The sequence below is a fragment of the Cydia splendana genome, chromosome 7 (assembly GCF_910591565.1).
Source record: "Cydia splendana chromosome 7, ilCydSple1.2, whole genome shotgun sequence".
NCBI lineage: Eukaryota > Metazoa > Arthropoda > Insecta > Lepidoptera > Tortricidae > Cydia > Cydia splendana.
Window position 1 is genome coordinate 11094298 of NC_085966.1, and position 22233 is coordinate 11116530.

At 38.4% G+C, this 22233-nt stretch overlaps 1 protein-coding gene across 2 annotated transcripts in view; it reads left to right on the plus strand.

The window, feature by feature from the left end:
- Nucleotides 1-22233, plus strand: part of LOC134792154 (uncharacterized) — a 187951-nt gene that overhangs the window by 99033 nt on the left and 66685 nt on the right. For both annotated transcript variants that reach the window (XM_063763375.1, XM_063763377.1), the window contains one exon: nt 13922-17793. In XM_063763375.1, coding sequence (XP_063619445.1) covers nt 13922-17793 — 3872 coding nt within the window. The remainder of the gene's footprint in view (nt 1-13921; nt 17794-22233) is intronic.

Genomic DNA, 22233 nt, shown 5'->3' on the forward strand with positions numbered 1-22233 from the left:
TGATGTCACCAGAGCCTGTAAGCTTAGAGTATATAGCTATTCTCCAGCCGTTATATGTCTTTAGGTGATAAAATAAGTGCTAAGTGTCGCCTAATTGTTTGTTGGGTATAATCACATTTGGCAAAAAGTCCTACAACACTGCAATTTGGATTGGCATTTACACTGTTCCAAAGCATATTCTACGTACATCCTCAGCACATGGTACCAAATAATGACCAACACCATCATAGCGAATATCATCAGCAACTCGGATACCAGATTGAGATTGTCGCAACGCTTGAGGACAGACCGTTTATTAAGAAGTCTGCATACGTCTGTGTACTAGGAACCAGCAAGTGATAAAAACTGTCATCACATCACAACGTAGCATGATGTTCCCAATTCTACTATATTGGCTAGAAAATCAGTGACTCGGCATATAGGAAGACCCGGTTGATGGTTCTATCTGAAATTCTTTATGGAATGGAAACCGGTATCGCGATGTGTAGATGTAAACAGCATCACCCTACCACACCAGATATCTTAATAACAACCAGTGATGTTACTAATGAAGTGACAACCAACTAAGTGGGTTGAACCATGATAGACTGTATGGGCAAGAGGTTCAAAATAGCCACTAAAACTCAAAATTCTTACTTTTTTGAACGTAATTGTATTCGAGATAGTAGGTATTCAATTTTAATTATTTTCCACGTAGATACGAGTATTTTTGGTGCTGTCTACAGAATTTGTATTTAAATACTTACCGAAAAGTAACTCTAACTATAGTTCGTTTTTTTTAGCATTAGAAAGAACTTGAAAGAAGGTAAGCGATCTTGGCATGTCTTTTAATTGAAAAACGCTTTTTAAAAATCAGTAACTATTACTTATGAAAGCAGAAGAATATAAATGATCGTATTAGATTCATAATTGTTACATATTTGCCGTAACTTATTTTTAAAACGTGTTTTTCAATTAAAAGACACATCAAGATTGTTTACCTTATTTCTAATGCTAAAAAAACGAACTATAAGTACGATACAAGTTTCAGTATCACGTTGATGTCTACTGTATTGGCGGTGTGTTCAGTCTCAGTTAGGTACCTAAATATACCTTTGATAGTTAGGTATAATTTACCGTGACTATTCCCACGCAGTTATTAGTCAATTTAATATTTTAAAAAGAGCTTTTTGCCAAACCACAACTATTTACCACAAAATAAAATCTAGCTAAAAAATCGACATGTCTTATATTAGACGAAAACGTGTTAGTGTCTGCAGTGAGCATGTTGTTATTCCACATTTTTAGATTCTGAATGAGTAACAATTCAATATCGGATGCAAAAGTGTCACGTTCGCGTGTTGAAAATTAGTTTAACATTCTGCTCATACTGTTCCCCTCCACTCACGTTATGATTAATGAATGTTCAGTGTACTGTAGCTACGCGATTGTAGGTATGGAACTACATATGTAAATGTAACCAAATAGTAGTCGTACGTAAGTAATCTGTCAATGCGCATCGAGTCGTCACATCAACTGAAAAACATTTACAGTCGAACCAAGCTATCTCTGCACAAGAACAAGAACAGACTTTGCAGTGACAGGAGATGACTTTTCAGAGAAGAAACGTCAAATTTCTATGAAAATATTATTTTAATTTACCTAATTTACAGTGGTACTCAACACAGCATCTTAGAAATCAGTGCAGAGATGCAATCCTTGTTAATAACTATGAATTTGTTACAATGGTAGCATGTAAAATATTGACGATTATTGTTATCTTTTTTGCTAACGTTACACACGTGTTAAAACATTCAAGTCATGCGCGTGATAGAAAAATAGGATAGATCTGTGTAAATTATATTTAAGACTTTTAAATCAAATAAAGTAAAAGTAAGCTATTTTATTATATTCATTGCAAACAATGTATTCTAGGGTCATTTAATTACGCTGTTAAATAAGAATATGACTATAGATTTAGAATAAAAAGAAAACAATACTTGGAATAAAACACATTTATTATATTACTCACATTATATTCTGACACCGCCAAGATAAAATCCAGGACACCACTTATTAAATAAAATCAGCTTCTTCAAAGTATCACGATGCGACCACGATGGTAAAATAATAGACTGAAGGTGTGGAGTTTAGCCGTCCAGACTTCCGTCGCTAGCTAAAGTCAGAGCGAGAATCCCCTTCCACTGGGTGGACAGCCCTTTTTATGCTAAAATCCCCACCTTCATTCGTACTAAGTTTGTACAAGACAATTAAGACAACTTCCGGTTAGCAATATCAAATTAATTTACTTATAAACTACTGTAATAACTATTCATAATGTCAGATAATTAATTTAAGATTTATCTAAGTGTTATTTATAATTTATTACATCACAACTTTATTATTAACTAAAATGTACAAAGTGTACTTCCGGTTATCAAAATTAATTCACTATACGTTTAAGTACTTTTTATTAATATTCGTAATGCCTAATAATTAGTTAAAATTATATCTAGGTCTCTTTTGTTATTAATTATCTAACACGGCCATTCTGATAGATACTTCGTTCTCGAAGTATCAACAAATAATATTGATTATAATATACAAATTTCGAACAGGTACAAATCACAATATAATATACTCGTTAATATAAATACATATTATCATTTCATAATCATTGGTTCACTTGTAATTCATAATCGTAAATAATCATCCCATATCATACTGTGTACGGCCAATCACCCGCTGTCGATGAAGCTTAATCACCCGCGACAGTGATTCCGGACATCAGCCAAAGTAATACTCATAATAGTCACTTTATATTTCCGAGTATAATCATTTAACCACTCAATCATATATAACCATAATCGCTTATAATTAAAAATATTTTTAGTTATTCAAAATTTATTCTACAAATTCACCAGGCCATAGCCGGAGCTTGTCTTTCGCTACGGTTATGTTCCTTAAATAGCCAATACCTCTTAATGAATACCTGTCATTATCCTCTATGTTTATTATTTCATAAGGACCTTTATATTTAGGACTTAATTTATTATGACGCCTGTGGTCCTGATTAACATAAACAGTGTCTCCTATATTATATTGGATATTGTCCCTACGGGTTGAATCAAATCGGTCTTTTGAGTTTTGAGCTACTATTTTCAAACGCTGTTGTGCTAATAACCTATCAGCCCTAACATCTATTATTTCATCGTTATCGTGTAATACCTCATCTAACTGAGCCTGTACAGTGGGGATATTAGAGTTCCTACCAATAAGTAACCGCATTGGTGAAAATCCCGTTGATTTTTGCACTGTAGTGTTTAAAGAAAGTTGGACTTTACTTAAAATGTTCGGCCAGTCTGACACATCAACACAGGTGGTACTTAACATGTTAGTTATTGTGGCCACATAACGCTCAACCTGCCCATTTCCACGAGGTGTTCCCGTGGAAATTAAGTGATGCCTAACTTGCCATTCTTCGAATAATTCTCGTATTGGCCGAGAATTGAAATTGGTGCCGCGGTCAGTAACGATTAAGGACGGTGTTCCAAACATAATGACTGAATCACGAACTTTATTAACTAGTTCTTGAGCACCCATTGTTTTAAGCGGTTTTAAGATACAAAATTTGGTGAATCCGTCAATTATTATTAGCAAGTATTTGTAGCCATTGTTAGATACAGGAAATGGCCCCGTACAATCCAAATGAATCGTATGAAACGGAATGGGAGTTTTATCAATCGGATGCAGCATTCCTTGTTTTGGTCCACAATGACTTTTTTTCTCGATACAAATTCGACAGTGATCTATATATTTTTTTACAAATTTAGAAATTCCCGGAAACCAAAAGTACTCAAATATTTTCTGAAGGGTCTTTTCGGAACCAACGTGGCAATTGTCATCATGGAACAAACGAAGAATACTCAACCTGCTTCCTTTGGGTACATATAATTTCGGTGCGGATGTGGGATCTGCTTTGTAATATAAAATATTATTTTGAATCATGTACTGATTATTATCTAAATCACCCGACCGTACTCTTTCAATTAAAGCCTGAGTCTCTAGATCCCGATCCTGGGCAGTCTCTAACCAAGAACGAGGAGAGTCTATGAGATTAATAGATTCAGTTTTTGAAATTTCCGACTTTACATTATTTACAGTTTGTGAAATAACTGCTGACTTTTCATTAGATTCTGGGTTACGACTAAGGTAGTCTACATGACTAACATACTGGCCTTTCCTGTACTCGACTTCAAATGTAAAATCTTGCATATAACTCCACCATCGTGCTACTCGTGGAGATATATCTCTTTTATTAAACGTAGATTTAATTGCATTACAATCAGTAATTATTTTAAATGTAATTCCCAAAAGGTAAGCACGAAAGTGTTTTAAAGCATTGTATATAGCCAAAGTTTCCAACTCGTAGGAATGGTATCGAGATTCACAGGGGCTTGTTCTTTTACTGAAATATGCTACAACTTTATTTAAACCGTTATGTTTCTGTAGAAGTATCGCGCCATAGCCTATTGAACTTGCATCAGTATGTAATTCCGTCGGTAATTCTGGATTAAAAATGGTTAATAAAGGTTCTTTTGTCAAATGGTCAATTACATAATCACGAGCCACCTGTTGTTCTGATCCCCATTCCCACTTTTGGTCATTCTGTAGTAGTTTAGTTATACAAGCCGTTCGATAAGCAAATTCCGGTATGAAACGCCTAAAATAACTAGCAAGACCCATAAATTGCCTAACCTGTTTTACGTCTGCCGGGATAGGGGAATTAACTAAAGCAGATATCTTTTTTTCACTCGGCTTAACACCTTGATGTGATATGGTTCTACCCAAATATTCGACACTAGTTTCAAAGAATTTACATTTTTTTATATTGATGGTGAAACCTGCATCATTCAAGGCCTTAAGCGTTTGTTCTAAATAATCAAGTCCCTCTGAAATAGTCGTAAAAGGTATTAAAAGATCGTCTATGTAGACTAAAAGAAATTTTAAGTGCTTTACTGCTTTTGTTATGGCTTTTTGAAAAACTGAAGGACCATTGCATATTCCGAAAGGCATCTTTATAAACTCGTATTGATTATCATTAGTAACAAATGAAGTGTATTTTATGGCTTCCGGTGCTACAGGAATCTGGTAAAAGCCGTTTTTCATATCAATGGAGATAAAATAATGTGCTTTTCCTAGACGATCAATCTGGTCTTCGATGAGGGGAAGAGGGTACCGTTCCTTTTCAATTATTTGATTTAACGATCTATAGTCAACACATAATCTGTCGCTGCCGTCAGCTTTTTTTACCAATAATACAGGACTCGCAAACTCAGAATCACTTTCCCGTATGATATTTTTACCAAGTAAATCGTTACAAATATTTTGTACCTTCTCCCTCTCAATCGGAGCCATACGATAGGGCCGATAATGAATTATTTTATCACTTTTCAATCTAATATTTAGTTGGCCTGTCTTTACTGTGCTCATATGATCGTCTGCCGGAAAAATAGAGGGATATTTTTTAAAAATATCAACTACATTATCCTGCAAAGACTTATCTAAGTGTTCAAGGCGCAATAAGAGATCAGTCATTCCGAAATTATCTTCAATTAAGCAAACTTGGGGCTGTGGCTCATTATTTTTAGTTCGTACTAAAACACTACCGGTCGAGTCCGTTACTAACGCTAAGTTCCCATTCTGTACCGCATTTCGGCCTATTAAACAGTCATAGTGAAGATCATCATCCTTAACTACATTAAATTTTAATTCTATACATACGTCATGTGTCCGAATTGTTGCTTTTGTTGTAGCAAAAACATGAAGCTTTCCATTGCCTACACCATCATAATATAAAGAACAAGGTAAGAAGGAACACCCAAGACGTTTCGCCACCGATTCTTTAATAACACTACAATCAGCTCCAGAGTCCAACAATGATTCTACTACAACGTCATTAATACAAATTTTTGTTAGTTTCTTGTCTAGTCACTTTGATTCAGATTCAGTGTTATTAATTTTTTTGTCTTGCTGTTGGGTACGCTGAAAACATCTATCAGGTGAATGGCCCATTTTTTTGCAAACTGTACAAGCCACTCGATGAAAACATTTATCGAACGAATGACCCACCTTGCTACAAAAAGAACAAGTGGTCTTAGTCGTTTGAATGTTTTCACTCACCGATTCCTTATTATTGGACTGAGGAACATTTTTAGGGCAGCGAACCATCAGGTGTCCATTCTTTCCACAAAGAAAACACGCTTTCTCTTCCCTACGTAAATCGTTACTATTTGATTTAAAACGTTTTAAATTATTTGAATTTGTCGATTGCGCAACAGTTTCTAAAGGTCTTTTCCTCGACGCCTTCTCATAAGAAGAAAGCAATGTTATCAAATCTTGAGTTGAACCTACCAAACTATTCAGGCTCGATATCCTTACATTTACTTCGCTTATACCCCCACATACAAGTTCGATCAACTGAGATTCCGTGAAAGCTACCTTAGTGTTACGTAATAACCTTATCTTTTCCCTAGCGTATTCACAATAGGTATCGGCTGAATCGGAAGTATACATAACAGCTTTAGACAATCTATCAGAAAGATTCTTTTTTTCAGGGTATAAATCTATAATGTCTTTACGCAAAACTTCCCAAGACCGTTCGGTCTCCGGCTCCCAAGTCTCGAACCATAATAAAGCAGAGCCCCGAAGGGCCTTACCGGCTTTGGCGGCTTGCTGAATGCTGCTCCATTTCATTTCAGCACCAAGCTTCTCGATTGATCTGCACCATGCTTCTGCTCCGTTGTCGTTCTTTTCGGGGTCGTACAGCGGCAGTGCGACATCATCGTGCCGCTGATTTGATGTCACTGCGTCGCGAATAGCTTTTACAAGCGATTCCAGAATTGGAGTTGGCTCCATGGCTTGTAAACATAGGAAAAAAGAAAAAAGAAATTAGGGGCGTGGTCTTAGGTATTTCTCTTTTTAGCCATCCCACTTCTGATGATAGAAAAATAGGATAGATCTGTGTAAATTATATTTAAGACTTTTAAATCAAATAAAGTAAAAGTAAGCTATTTTATTATATTCATTGCAAACAATGTATTCTAGGGTCATTTAATTACGCTGTTAAATAAGAATATGACTATAGATTTAGAATAAAAAGAAAACAATACTTGGAATAAAACACATTTATTATATTACTCACATTATATTCTGACACCGCCAAGATAAAATCCAGGACACCACTTATTAAATAAAATCAGCTTCTTCAAAGTATCACGATGCGACCACGATGGTAAAATAATAGACTGAAGGTGTGGAGTTTAGCCGTCCAGACTTCCGTCGCTAGCTAAAGTCAGAGCGAGAATCCCCTTCCACTGGGTGGACAGCCCTTTTTATGCTAAAATCCCCACCTTCATTCGTACTAAGTTTGTACAAGACAATTAAGACAACTTCCGGTTAGCAATATCAAATTAATTTACTTATAAACTACTGTAATAACTATTCATAATGTCAGATAATTAATTTAAGATTTATCTAAGTGTTATTTATAATTTATTACATCACAACTTTATTATTAACTAAAATGTACAAAGTGTACTTCCGGTTATCAAAATTAATTCACTATACGTTTAAGTACTTTTTATTAATATTCGTAATGCCTAATAATTAGTTAAAATTATATCTAGGTCTCTTTTGTTATTAATTATCTAACACGCGATATCCGTTTCCACGGCTCTCCAATTGGCTGAACAACTGATATGCTATTATAGAGTCGGAGAGACAGACACACGGACGTGTAACGAGATAAGTATGGAAACAATGGAGCAGATTAAGGGCCTGGCCTCTTGGAACTACTTACATGTACGGCATTATAATGTTAATAATAATCATGTTTATTATGTAGGTACTTAGTTCTTATGTTACAGAGAAAAACAGACGTAATTCCTGAAAGTTAGCTTTGGTTGTATCAAAATAGGCATCTTTACACCATACCATAGTATGTTGAAGGGAAAAGTTAAATGAATCCCAGGATGCTTAAAGTAATTATGAAAAGATTTGAACTCGATTTGCATGTAATATATTTCGATCCGATGTTTTGTGAAAAAAAAGTTGTTATTATTTATTAGGTAAGTAAGTACCTATGTAATTATGTATACCCAAAGGAAACATAAACAGCGTCAAGATAGGAAAAATTACCCATTGTTGAAAACATCCTGAACTAAAATTATAAAACCAATGCTATTATGTAGGTACGTACTTACCTACTTGTTTATTTTTCTACCCACATGTTTATTTTTCGAATCTTTATTTTTCAAAAACAAGCCACAAGATGTCTATAGGCACATTAAAATCCATTCGGTATTGTAAAGATTCGAGGGCATAAAAATATTTATAAATAATGAACACATCTCCAGCTTGCTTTTTGATATACTACGCTGTCTACGCTCGAATTAGAACAATGCCTATCAAATATATCGATATTATACATAACAATAACAAAACATTCTAACTTGAGGAACTGAGAATAAATATCCGCCTTGGCAATTTATACGTCAACCATTATTCTAATATCCGTAGTTATCGGTATAAGTTACTATCTCCGCTATACCCGAGGCGATTATAACAATTTAATTTCACTATCTCTCACAGCCTGTCGCGTCCTATCTGAGAAATGGAGAAAATCGTGTCTCAAACTGAGGGCCGCGTATTCTTGTATTCTTACTTCCCAAGCGCTGGCGAGTCGTATACTTAACCAGCATAACTGAAAACTGTTCGCTTTAGAAATTGTTCGAGAGATTGATGCAAATTACACTTCGTCATTTATATAATTCTTTGATATCCGTAAATACCTACTCGTAATAACGTACGTAGGGTAAATGGATTCGTCTATCAAAATTAAATTATAAAAAGTCTGTCATATAATTGTTAATTTTATGAATACGAATTTAATTAGTATTTTGTTACCACTATAAAACATGAGATATATTTTTTAAATCAAATATTAAAATCGTAGTTTTATTATCTGTAAGGTTTTACTCGGGTAATTCCGAAATTCGGATAAATCCGAAATTCAGATGAAAATCACCCAAAATTCCATCATAATAAAAGTCTCTTTTCGGAATTATCCGACAGTTTTCGACATTCGGAATTACCCAAATACACCTTATGTCACGTGATCGAAACCTAGTGCCTACGTGAATTCTTGGGATTAGTTGGCAAGCGGACCCCAGGCTCCCATCAGGAGCCGTGGCAAAATGCCGAGATAACGCGAGGAAGAAGAGATGTCACGTGATCAAAAACTACACTAGCCAACCCGAACGCTTAACTCGTTTGCATCCCGTTGGCGAAGGAAATTAAATCCCAGGTCTGAGCCGGGCCTGTTATGCCTGACGCTTTACGAGTCCACACTGATGCATCTGCATCAGGACCCATATAAGTGTGGTCTCCGATAAAGTGTGTTTGTTACGGATCTCTATACTGGTTTGAGCATGCAGACAGTTCGGTAAGAGATGACCTAGTGCCTAGGCCTCGGCCTGTTATGCCTGACGCTTAACGAGTCCACACTGATGCATCTCCATCAGGTCCCATATAAGTGTGGTCTCCGATAAAGTGTGTTTGTTACGGATCTCTATACTGGTTTGAGCATGCAGACAGTTCGGTAAGAGATGGCCTAGAGCCTAGGCCTCGGCCTGTTATGCCTGACGCTTAACGAGTCCACACTGATGCATTATCTCCATCAGGTCCCATATAAGTGTGGTCTCCGATAAAGTGTGTTTGTTACGGATCTCTATACTGGTTTGAGCATGCAGACAGTTCGGTAAGAGATTGAAATAGTAGTCCCGCTGGTCGGACGAGTATTCTCAGACTATCGACATTATTACGATTGCAATGCAGATAAAGTTAACGTTGTTAAGTTAATGTATTGGAACCGCTTGTAGCGATTGCAGATTTAGTGCTAGCGGTTGACCAAAATCAGCTGCAAATGGTGTTAGAGGTATGAATATCGGCACGATTGATCTTTAGGGCATTTGAATCAATTTGACCCGTAGCACCAAAAAAAAACAAACGGAAAGGAGTTATGACGTCATCTTTTTTTTGTATGGAAAAAGAAAAAAAATTGTTCAGAAACCTATCGTGTGTGGTATTAAATTAAAGGGCATTTCGAGCCAGTTCTAAAAATATATCACATTATTATATTTCCGTCACTTGCATTCAATTAAAATAAAAATAATTTTCAAAACATACCAAGTTTGGGCTCCTCCAGATTTTTTATTATTACAAATTGTGATCTATCAATGAAACGGCCTCCTAGCCTAGTCGATAGTGACCCTGCCTATGAAGCAGGAGGTCCCAGGTTCGAATCCTGGTAAGGGCATTTATTTGTGTGTTCATCATCATCATCACACAAATAAATGCCCTTACCAGAGCTTGTATATATGTGTATATGGGCATTTATTTGTGTGATGATGATGATGAACACACAAATAATTGCCCTTACCAGGATTCGAACCTGGGACCTCCTGCTTCATAGGCAGGGTCACTATCGACTAGGCTAGGAGGCCGTTTCATTGATAGATTGATAGATCACAATTTGTATTATATTCGTGCATCATGTCAAAAAAAAAACATTATCGAACAAGGATCTCGGAAACGGCTCTAACGATTTCGATGAAATTTCCTATATGGGTGTTTTCGGGGGCGATAAATATGGCCACTAGGTGGCGATGTCGCCACCTAGCGGCCATATCTGTCCTGTTCGTAACAGACGCGTTTTGTTAGAGAGTGAGTCTTCTGTACCTAATAGTACTATTATTTATTCTATTGTTGAAAACATCCTGAACTAAAATTATAAACTGTTCTATTTTGATATTAGACATTCCGGACCTGTGTTACTAATAGGGAATGCAATAACCGGCCGAACTTCATAACCGGTTTCGGTTACGGTTATGCCCGTAAAATAACCGAATATCGGTTATAATCGGTTACGGTTATTTTCAACAAAAAATGATAAATTTACAATGAAGTCATTAAAAAATTACGAAAATAAAGTATTAGGGAATGTGAGTATAAGTCTTCGTTTTTTAATAAAACACACAAAATACAGTAAAAGTAAAATATGACCTTGGACGTGATACAATATTCAATAAAACTATTTCATAAATGAGGGAAATAAATTTTCACCTCAGCAGCTCGAACAAGGGTACTTTGCTTCTTAAAAACAGTGAGCAAAATGCGATTTTGCTCACTGAGTGAGACAAAATGACATTCAAGTGACCTTTATAGTCAAATGTCATTTCAACATGCGGGGTCTAATACAATTAAGTTCGATATACTTGGGTTCTATTATCTCTGTCCCTCTAGGTATGTTCTCACTGCTTAGGGTGAAAAATTTTGTGTACTACACGAGATCAAAGTTATTTACATCTCGTGCGCTTTTGAATCCCTTACTACGCTCAAGATTCTAAATTAGATTCACTCGCTACGCTCGTGAATCTATTATAGAATCTTTCGCTTGCACGGGACTCAAAATAAGCACTCGAAGAAATATCAAACTTTGATCTCTTGTTGTACAAATAACTATTGGTATATTTTTCATTATTAAAGTACACGAATGACAAAAAATATAGTCACAGGCGTCACAGCCAAAGAAGGCAGGATTTTGTAGTCATTAGATGATAAAAACATAGAATTTAAGTCATAAATAAATAACCGAAAATAACCGTAACCGGTTATTCGAGTTTTCAATATTCGGTTATGAAATTTTGACAAAATATTCGGTTATAACCGATTATTTCGGTTATAACCGATTTGCATTCCCTATGTGTTACCACTGTTATCATGCACACAGGCAATACTTCTCACATGATTGCGAGTATCGAACGAGTCGCAATAGGGCTCCTCTCGATCGGTTCGTGTCGTGTAGCATGTCGCTTTCAACTCACGACGCGCGGCCACCCATCCGTGGTGCTTTCTACGATAGCATTACCATGATTGTGATCGCCATGCCATTCCGCGACCAACAGCTTCAGAAGGTGCATCGAGGGTTATTGACATGACCATTGTTGGAACTTAGAACTTGAACCACTAGGTGACGGCATAATATTTTGTTCCTTGTAGTAAATGAGCCAAAACGCATTTATCCCAACAAAAAAAAACATTTACATATATGCCTAATTTGTTTGACAGAAAGTAGTACTAAATATTCCGAAATAGTTACCTAAGCAAAATGAGATCTACTAAGTTGTTTAATACTAGATGTGATTCATGTGATAATTTAATGCAACTAGCCCATTATGTACTACAACTGTTTAACTGTTGAGCTATTGTTCTATGTTAGAAAGACATTACTTGTCGTCGCCGTCGTTAGAATAGTATACTAGTACCGTACGCTAAATTGCTGTTTTCTCCAACAAGTCACCAACTAGCACACAGCACAGCAAATGTTGTCAAAATAACAAAAACCCGTTACAATAATAATTTCTTTCTCGTACCAACAAACAGCAACACTCCTAACTGTACATCGGTGGACCTTATTACAAAAGGCATAAGGTCCACCGATGTACAGTTAACGCGATGGTACAACCTCAAACTCCTTAATACTGGACATCCGCAAAAAATCCGTAATTTAAATTAAAACAATTACAGTAAAATAACTTGTAATACGAGAGCATTCTGCATTATTCAAGTGTGGCTTGGAACTGTTACCCTACCATTTAAGTTGTCACCCCAAACGCGATAATTGTGGCCCGTGTTACCTGTTCTTTACCAATTACTGCCACTTAGTACAACTATGCCAGTCCAATTTTCACGCTGTTACTGTACTGTGTACTGTTAACAGGCGCTAATAAAATTTCTTTTTAAGAGAAATTGTATCGTATAATTAAATAAAATTAAAAGGCATTTAGCGAGGAAATGCATGCAGGCCTGTAGTCTAATGATCCTTATTTTGTACACTTCTCAACCGCTGCACTGATCCCCGGTAAGTAAGTATTAGCCAAATCCAAGTGGGTTTAATCTCTCGAATGTTGTTTTCTTGGTTCATACCAAGAACATATTAACTTTGTAGTAAACATATTGCCGTTGAAAATAAGGATACACAAACCAAATGAGATGATCACTGTATAGTATAGTGTACTGTATGTACGAGTATATATACCTGTTTTTAACCAATTACCACTTAGTACAACTGTGCCCATTGCCCAATCTTAATACCGTACTTAATTTTTAACAGCTGCTAATAACAATGGCATATCTTTTAAAGAGAAAACGCCGCGTATAATTAAATTATAGATATTAAAAATATTTTTGCGAGGCATAAAAGTAGTACTAATAGTAATTCTTGAATGCATAATTCATTAATTATTATATCGGAATACATCTGAGCGCATTTTTTCAGATTTATAAGCCTCTATTGTAAAGAGTCAGAGAGTTTCTTTTTAAATAGATTCGCCTTCTGATTTATTCGGCCGACTGATATGAAGCAAGACATTGCTCGTGGGTTATGGCTAGGCGCTAGGTTAATGTGTATCGTTAGGTATTAAGACTTTTTAACCGCCTTCATTTGTTTGATTTGTTTGACAAGTTCGAGTTGTTTGAATGGTGTATTTTTTTTAGTTTTGGTTTTGTATTTTGATTTATGTTTCAATATCTATTTGTAGTAGTAAACTGTTAATGTTAAAACTAAATTGCTTTTTCTACTAGTCTGTATTATTAAGTTATAAGACTTATAAGCAACGCCACGAGAGGTTTAAAATGGAAACAGAACTACATAGACAAAAAGTTATATGTTTTTGTTTCCTATTATATTAAACACTTAATAGCTTTTCCTTTTAAAGATTGAACTGAACGTCCTCTAGACGGCTCCTCATAAAAAAGTAATTAAATTTGGATGTACATATTTTACAAAGTCAGCTAACCAGTTTTTTTTTGTTATTTCCAGAGTGGGGCGTCAGCAGCGAACCGGGCGAGGCAAGCGAGCCGGAGGCCGGTCGTATGCGTCCCGAGGACTACCGCCTCGTGTTCCTCAGCTCCGACTCATCGTGCCGCGAGGACACGGAGGACTCGTCGTCCACCGCCTCCTCCGCCGCGCCGCTCGCGCCCGACGACTGCGACTGGGACTACTTCGAGCCGGGCGCGGCGGCAGCACCTCCACCACCCCCCAGACACGTCCCGCAAGCCTGCCCCAGGACGTGCTCCTGCGGCGCTGAACCGAGAATAGTTGCCGTCCCTGTCCCCGTGCCGGTCCCCGTACCTGCCGCCCTCTGGCCCGCTTTATTAGCTTTCCCCCAAAACCCACCGACGCCACACTGGAACACCTACCCCGGCTTCCCGCCCCTCGATGCCGCAGCCTTCGCCCGCCTCACGACGGCCGCCGCTGTCGCCGTCACCGCCGCCGCCACCGCCACCGCCAACGCTCTTCCCCAAACGAAAACGCTTGAAATGACCACCGTAGAAAGGACCGATAAAGCTATACAGTCCGAAACGTCACAAACAGAATCTCGCGATAGCGATACCACTGATAACGTTATCAGTGATATCGTTATTGAACGGCCAGTTGAATGTGAAACGTCAGATGAAATAAAGGTAATTGCAAAACAGGACTTATCAGTATTGTCGGAGGCCCCGGACGCGATGCCCGAACATTTGGACGCCGAAAAAGCGTTTATATCGTCAAACGAATCTGGTGATTCTAGTGATTCCGACGCGGGTGTTGAGAGGCGTAGCTATGACCTGACGAGCGGGGCGCCGGAGGAGCCGGCCACCTCTGATGAAGACTCAGATGACTCCGGGGGCGGCGGTGGGCAGTTTTCGAGAGTGTTCGTCGTCAACCCCGCCGACTCCTCCTCCGACATGGAAGACAACGCCGACAGCAGCGGCATCGACTGTGATGATTCCTACGACAAAAAGTCTGATAGCTTAGAAATTGCCGTTGAAGTGATTATGCAAAATGAAGCCAACATTAATGAAGAAAGCTGTAGCCAAAACCAGGACAACGTCGTGCTTTTAGAGTCAGTTAAGTTAAACGAAGTTATTCCTGTTATCCCATATGGAAGTGACAACGAAAACTGTGAATCGAAAAAATCCAATTTTATGAAATTCTGTAATGAAAATATGCTCCGAAGCGAAACCTGCGAGGAATTTAATAGCTTTAATGCATCGTGTAGTACGGATTATAACACTTTAGATAGCAACGAAAATAAAGATAATGATAGCAATAGAAGTATTACTCCATCAGAAAACAACGAGTGCGACTCGCTGGACGATGCGTTTACTACAGAAAGTGACATGAAAGTAAAAGTATCCGTCGAGTTGCCTAATGAGAAACATAACAATGAGGAATTCATTTATGACGAAATTTCGCACGGGTTGTTGACGAAATTAGCGCCATCGCCTGAGCCCGCGGCTGATAACCCAAGTTTGCCGCCTGTTGAAAAAATAGACCTGTTTAAAGGTATCGAACGTACGCTCAGTGAACTATTGAAGAAAGAATTACTGGAAGAGCAAGAGGAGGAGAAAATGCACGGCGTGGGGCCGGTTTGTTTAGAGGCGGGGGGCGCGGGCGCACCTGCCGCGGCCGCGGTGTCAACAGTATGCCGCTCGCGCACGGCCGGTACGGACGGCTCCGCGCGCTTCACTAGCCGCGTTATGATAACACACGATCGCGTCTCCGTCGTCACGTCGGATACGACACGGCTCATGCGCGACATAACAGTGCACCACACCAACTCGGTGAACGAAACCAACCCCGACGCGAGCTCTCAGCAAAACGATAATGACGAACGAATGTCCGACGACGAAGCGCTGCAGCCTTCGGGCGGCGTGACGGTTGTTAGCAACGCCGACACTCTCTCGGCCGTCGTGTGCCTCGAGGAGGGGCTCGCCGACGACGACTCTTGGGTCGAGGACGTCAGCCATGACGAGGATGAGGTCACCTCGCCCTCCGACTCCGACTCGGGGGATGAAGCGACCTTACCCACGCGGGGTGAAGAATTTTCATACTGTCGGCGTTCCTTAGACTTCACTTTACACACGATTGTCGAAGAAAGTTGTGAAGAAAGTGAATCGGAGCATACAGTGAAAAAACCGCGACCCATATCGGCTACCGAGTTGGAAAAATATTTCTTTTTCGGCCTCGGTGATGGTAGAAATATTCGAGACGATGAGGAGCATATGTCGGAAACGTCAAGTGTGTGCAGTGAGGCTGCGGAGTCTATTGTTGATAATGAGCAGCCGGAAAGAAGTGGAGACAATGACGAGCTGGTATCATCACGGTTGGAAAAATATTTCTTGTCTGGATTTATGGGCTTCAATCAGGAAAGGCGCGACTCAGATGGCTCAGGTAGCGTTGGCAGTGATAGTGAGGGAAAACAGAGCCCCGAACAAAGGCGGAAACGTCCTTTACGAGCCCGTGGTACCCCGCGCTCACACTCATCGTCATTAGATAACTTATTGACTGGGGAAGAGCCATCGCAGGACGCACAGGAAGTGTCAGATGGATCGAGCACCGAAACCGATGATCGACACGACTCTTCGGAGCGCCTCGATTCACAAGGTGATTCTAAAAGGAAAAAGCAAAGTAAAAAAACTAGAGGTTCCCCAGCGGACGAACGGCGCTTATCAACCGAGTTCGCGGAGGAAACTCGAGACGACACTAGATCTGTTTCGGAGGGTGAAGACGGCAGGTTAACGCCCCGACCCGAATTTCCGCCGCTTGGATCTGAGCTATCTGAATCTAAAAAACAAACAAGCCGAGATAGCGGCTTCGTGGGCAGTTGTGATGATCTCTTGAGGAATGGCGATTCTAGTTCAGATTTTACCCGATCTCAGGAGCCTAAAGTAGAATTAGAGGAGATTATTGAGGAAATAAGGCCCGACATCGAGGAACGTATCGAAGGTCCCCCATCGTCCCGTCCCCCACCCACACCCCTAATACGTAAGGATAGCTTTAATAACTGGTCGTCCGATGAAGAGACAAACCTTATGATGACCAAAATGCGCCAATTCTTCAAGCAAATGATAAATTCAGCGAATGTTCGCGCATCAACACCGCAGTCATCTAACTCGGAAAGTTCGCGCCCGCCGAAACCACCACAATTATTATACTTTGAAAGCGAACTGACGCGACTTATGAAAACAGTACCCGGAATCCGGGATGAGGAAGTGCGCGAAATAGTCGAATATTTATCAAGCGAGGACACCTGGAGCGATTCTTATGATTCGTCCGATTATGCCGGCTCAGATTTAGAAGGGACCGCGGCGAATCGTTCGGCCTTGAGAAAACAGATATCGGAGAGTTGTCGCGAGATAATTGACGAGTTCGATCGTGGAAATGGCGAGGGTGGTTCGCTGGAGCGTGACGCGGCCGGCGCGTACCAACGGCTGGCGGCGACGCTGGGCCGTGCGGGAGAGGGATCGCCACCTCTCTTCGGGAAGGTGATGCGACATATAGGGGGTAGGCTAGTGGCGTTAATGCATGAAGTGTCTGGTGGTGTGCCGAGTACGGACGATGATAGTGCGTCGGAGCCGGGAGCGTTGGCCCGGAGTCGTTCCCACGACATCCTGGAACCCACGGCTAGTCGTGGAAGTGTCGCGAGTGATAGTGAACGGTTTTCGTGGCGTGGTAGTTTCGAGTCCGCCTTGCTCGCGGCGGACTCGCGCGGGACTCTAGGAGGTGGTGGTGAAGCTCGGCGCTCGCCGGCGGGCGCTGAGCTGGCTGCCCAGAAGTCGCATTCGAGGAGTTGCGGTGCCATCGGTGGCAGCGAGGACCGACTGTGGCGGGGCAGACGGCGGGCTTCTGCGCCTGACGCTGAGGTATTTATAATATTTCTATCCGTATTAGACCTTAATCTATTCAAGAGAACCAAGCTGTAATCTGTCATTATTTTCCTACATGTTACACCGATCCTAATATACCAAACTCATTTGTGTTCTAAATCTACATTTAGGAGACATCACGTAGATCGAATCACTTACTACAAACAAGCAGAAGTAGGTAAACAAATAATAAATACCTCTGCATTTGACCCGGCATTCTTTAACGCCAATATTTAGACTAGAATTACCTTTTTTTCTGTCCACGTAAATTGCTTTGAACCACAATTTAAATAGATCGTAACTTGAGCCCCACATTTCACAATGACACCCACTAATAATCGCGAAACGGCATAAAACACTACAAACAACCAATAACATCCACAATCACTACACTGATGTTACGCAAGACTACCTTTGGCATGTGAAAAGTGGTGTCAATGTCAGTTGTGTGACGTGACACGCGATGAAGTTACTGTCACATCGACCTCTGTGATGCCAATCTATGATCCTAATCATTTAGTCTGTATAAGTGTATAGCGAGGACTTTCGCAATTTGCAAGTACTTAGAGTCAGACCAAAAAAGTCTGCAACGATTTTGATAGCATACGCAGTGCAAGTGTTATTTATACGTAATAATTTCATAGAAGTTTGACGTTTAAAATAACACTTGCACTGCGTGTGCTATCAAAATCGTTGCAGACTTATCTTGGTCTAACTCTATTTTAATATTTTTAATATCTTTCCTGGCTCTAAACATGCGTGTTTCAATTTGAAACGTACCTATGTCGAATTTGAAATCATAACTATTCTACCAACTGATAAGGATTTGTATGGAAATATCGTTTATTTATATGCTTCAATTCAATACCTTGGCAGGTACCGTGAGAATCCGTGTATGACTCATTTTGCACACATCATCACTAAAAAATCAAACATTGAGTCACACAATAAAAAGTAAAATGAAAATAAAATGTGAAAGCGATTTTGGTATTAGAGCACTAAAGTTACTCTCGAGTGCCAAATCCATATGAAGATGGCATGTCGTATCGGTCATTGTCATTTTGGATTGTTCATCTGTCAGATTTTACAGATAAGGTATAAGTAATAACAGCTGAAATATCTCAAGTGTCGTTTTTAACTCTATTTATATGGATAATAACATGACCGGGCAAATCCTGCTGAAATAATTGAAATAACAGATCTCGAAATTAGCTTTTATATGAAGTAGTAATTTTCTAATTTAAAATCTTTTTTTTTGTGCGTTGTACTCAAAGATATTGGACGTAGGTTTTTCTGTGTATTTTGATCAACTTATTATTGTGATATTTAGTTAGTTGGCCTATTAAGTTACCCTAAAAAGGATTATTCTGTTTTTTTGTTGATGCAAATTATATTTCGCCATCATATTTTTGTACAAACCAAAAAGTTTCTGGTCTACCTGCAAAGATCATCAACCTCACTACATGAAATTACATTACATGGTAATAGTTACATGATTAAGATTGTTTTAAATGAGAAATTACCTATTGCGTCGTGGGTAACAGGCTAACAATATTTTCTTGATTAATAGAATGTTGTTAGTTCTTTGTGTTTTTTTACTGATAGCGCTGATGGCGACGCGACGTTAAATAATCTAGTCGGTTTGGTAGTTAGTTACACCTACACAAGGCCGTTCTAGGTTCAATTCTGGGTATACAGTACAGACACAGACAAAAAACTGTGACACAAAATAACACTGATAAATTTTACTAATAGGAGTAGCCCCATACAATTGATCATTTTTGAATACCATGGTTTACGGTTTCCAATATGTAGTGCAATATTTTTTTGGAAACCGGCGCCTATTTAGAACACACTATGATCGAAGTATTATATTTACTTATTTAGTCGCCGTATTACTGTGACAATATAGGTACCTAATACAGTTACTATAAGAAGGTACCTACTTAATTATGTGTTAAAATATTGTTGTTATATCAGGAATGGAATGTTGTTTAAATAATCACTAATTAATCATACTTTCATATCTTCATTGGTTCGTGCAAATTACATCAAATGAACGGACCTGAATTAATTACTTTCCAATATTATAATGACTTAGTTCATTTAAGTGCTTTTTTCTGCGTAATAGTCGTTTAATAGTTATAAATGTTATAATTAGTTAAAGTAAATAGAGGTAATTGTCTAATCTGATTTAAACTTCGATGAGTAAACAATTATCATAGCTATATAGCAATCGGCTTATCATTTGGAGTAGCTAATAAATAAACAGAAGGTAGGTACAATATTCGAAACATGTACGCGTGTATGTAATGAATGGTGTATGGAATTTTGTAGGAATAGGTAACTCTTGGAATAAGTTGCACGTGTTTACGATGTTTAGTGAAAACTACTTACAGTCGGCGGTGTGTAACAAATAGTAGGTATTTTATAAAAAATTTTCATATTAAACAGTTAAGTGGCCTAAATAAAGTACTGAAACTACAACTGAAAAATAAAATTAAACTAATGTACTTAAGGCCCGCCGCAACGAAGGGTAACGATAACGGTTCGTCGTTCTTTGACGTCTTTTTAATGTCCCTGGGCTATAAGCGCGAAAATCGAAGTTCGCAAATTGCGTGCATCTTTCTCTGTCACTCTAATTACACCTTCATTGGAGTAAAAGAGAAAGATCCCCGCAATTTGCGAAACTCGGTTTTCGCGGTAGCCCCCCCTGAATCCTTGGCGACACCTGATTGATTAAATTCATATTATTTCAATTTTCGTTAGGTAAGTGCCATATTAGTTGAATCGGGAGCTACATAGAGAAAAGTTTGTGATTATAATTTAGTCTACAAAGCCTCAAAATTCAAACAGTATGTGGACGAGTAGAAAAAATATTTTCGTTTTAATAGGAACTCTAATCTCTTAAATATGTAAATCATATATCTAGGAATAGTGTGATAATCACTTCACAATAACTATTTTAACTGCAGTGGTTCCCAAAACGCCCGAACGAAAGATGTCTGCCTCTCTAGACGTTAATGGTCTATAAAAATATTATTAATGCAGCATAAGTCAATGGAATAATTAACTACATATTATAAATTATCGTCACTTGAATAGCAATCTTCGTAAATTACTTCCGAACTTTCAAAACCATTGCGGTGTCAGACTGCAATTATTTCTGTAGTAGTAAATTAGTCAGGAAAGATCGTGAAGAAGAATACCTACATACTCGTAACTATTATGTAAACCATGGGCTAATAAAGATTCCGTAAGTTAGTTGCTTCACAGTACAAAACTGCACAGATGGGCAACAAATTAAAATTACATCATTGCACGGCATTGATCTGTCTTCCTGTTCTTGGGACAGCTGGTATATGAGTATGATGGCAACGGATTTACTAAAAAGCCTCTTAAATGTAACGTTATATCATTTTTCTAATAACTACAGCATACGAGTATTTATGTGGCTCAGCACTGGATTCACGGTCAGAGGGGCTACCGCGAAAACCGAAATTCGCAAATTGCGGGGATCTTACTCTTTTACTCCAATGAAGGCGTAATTAGAGTGACAGAGAAAAATGCCCGCAATTGACGATTTTCGGTATTGGCGGTAGCCCTACAGATAAATATATTTGTTTGTTGAAATTTTTTTCACTATTTAGTTAATGATTGTATACCTACCTATTTACCTATTTATATTTAGCTTTTTATATAATCATGCGTAGTGATTTGCCAGTACAATGCTTTTGTTTTGTGATTCTTGCGTTAAAACATTAAACAATACACTGCACCGATACGCCTTGTAAACTTGAAAACACATTCAATTGTTTACCTACCTTCAGGTGCAGTAGGATCAGAAAACGAAGTTTAAAAAAAGTCGTAGCGCTTTTTTGGATCACAATAGTATAGTATAGTATCATCATTTATTGCAAACCATGGTATAATACAATAGATGTCACAATGGAAATGGGTCGCATGGCACCCTGGTAGGGTATGGCAATTATCCTTATAACTAAATACATTAACTAAATATAATATTTAGTACACAAAAATAGCCTTACTTAAAGTTAACTTATATTATTACTATCTAAGTATAGGAACTTTGTTTTCAATCATAGATCATCCTGCATAAATTCTTCGATGGTATAGTATGATTTTTTTAATAGAATGGACTTGAGTTTATTTGTAAATAAATGATTTTTTTCTGCATTTTTTATTTCAGTAGGTAACTTATTATATATTTTTATTGCTCGGTAGTAAGGTCCTTTTTATAAATATCTAAGATTGGTTCTGGAAGAATGAGATTATTTTTGCGACGCGCACTCTTATTGAATTCAAATAGGTGAAGATTATTTTTGACAAATGAAGTTATTTCCAGGATATACAGAGAGGGGAGAGTCAATATTTGAAGTTTCTGAAAGTGAGGTTTGCAACTGTCGGTCTGTGGAA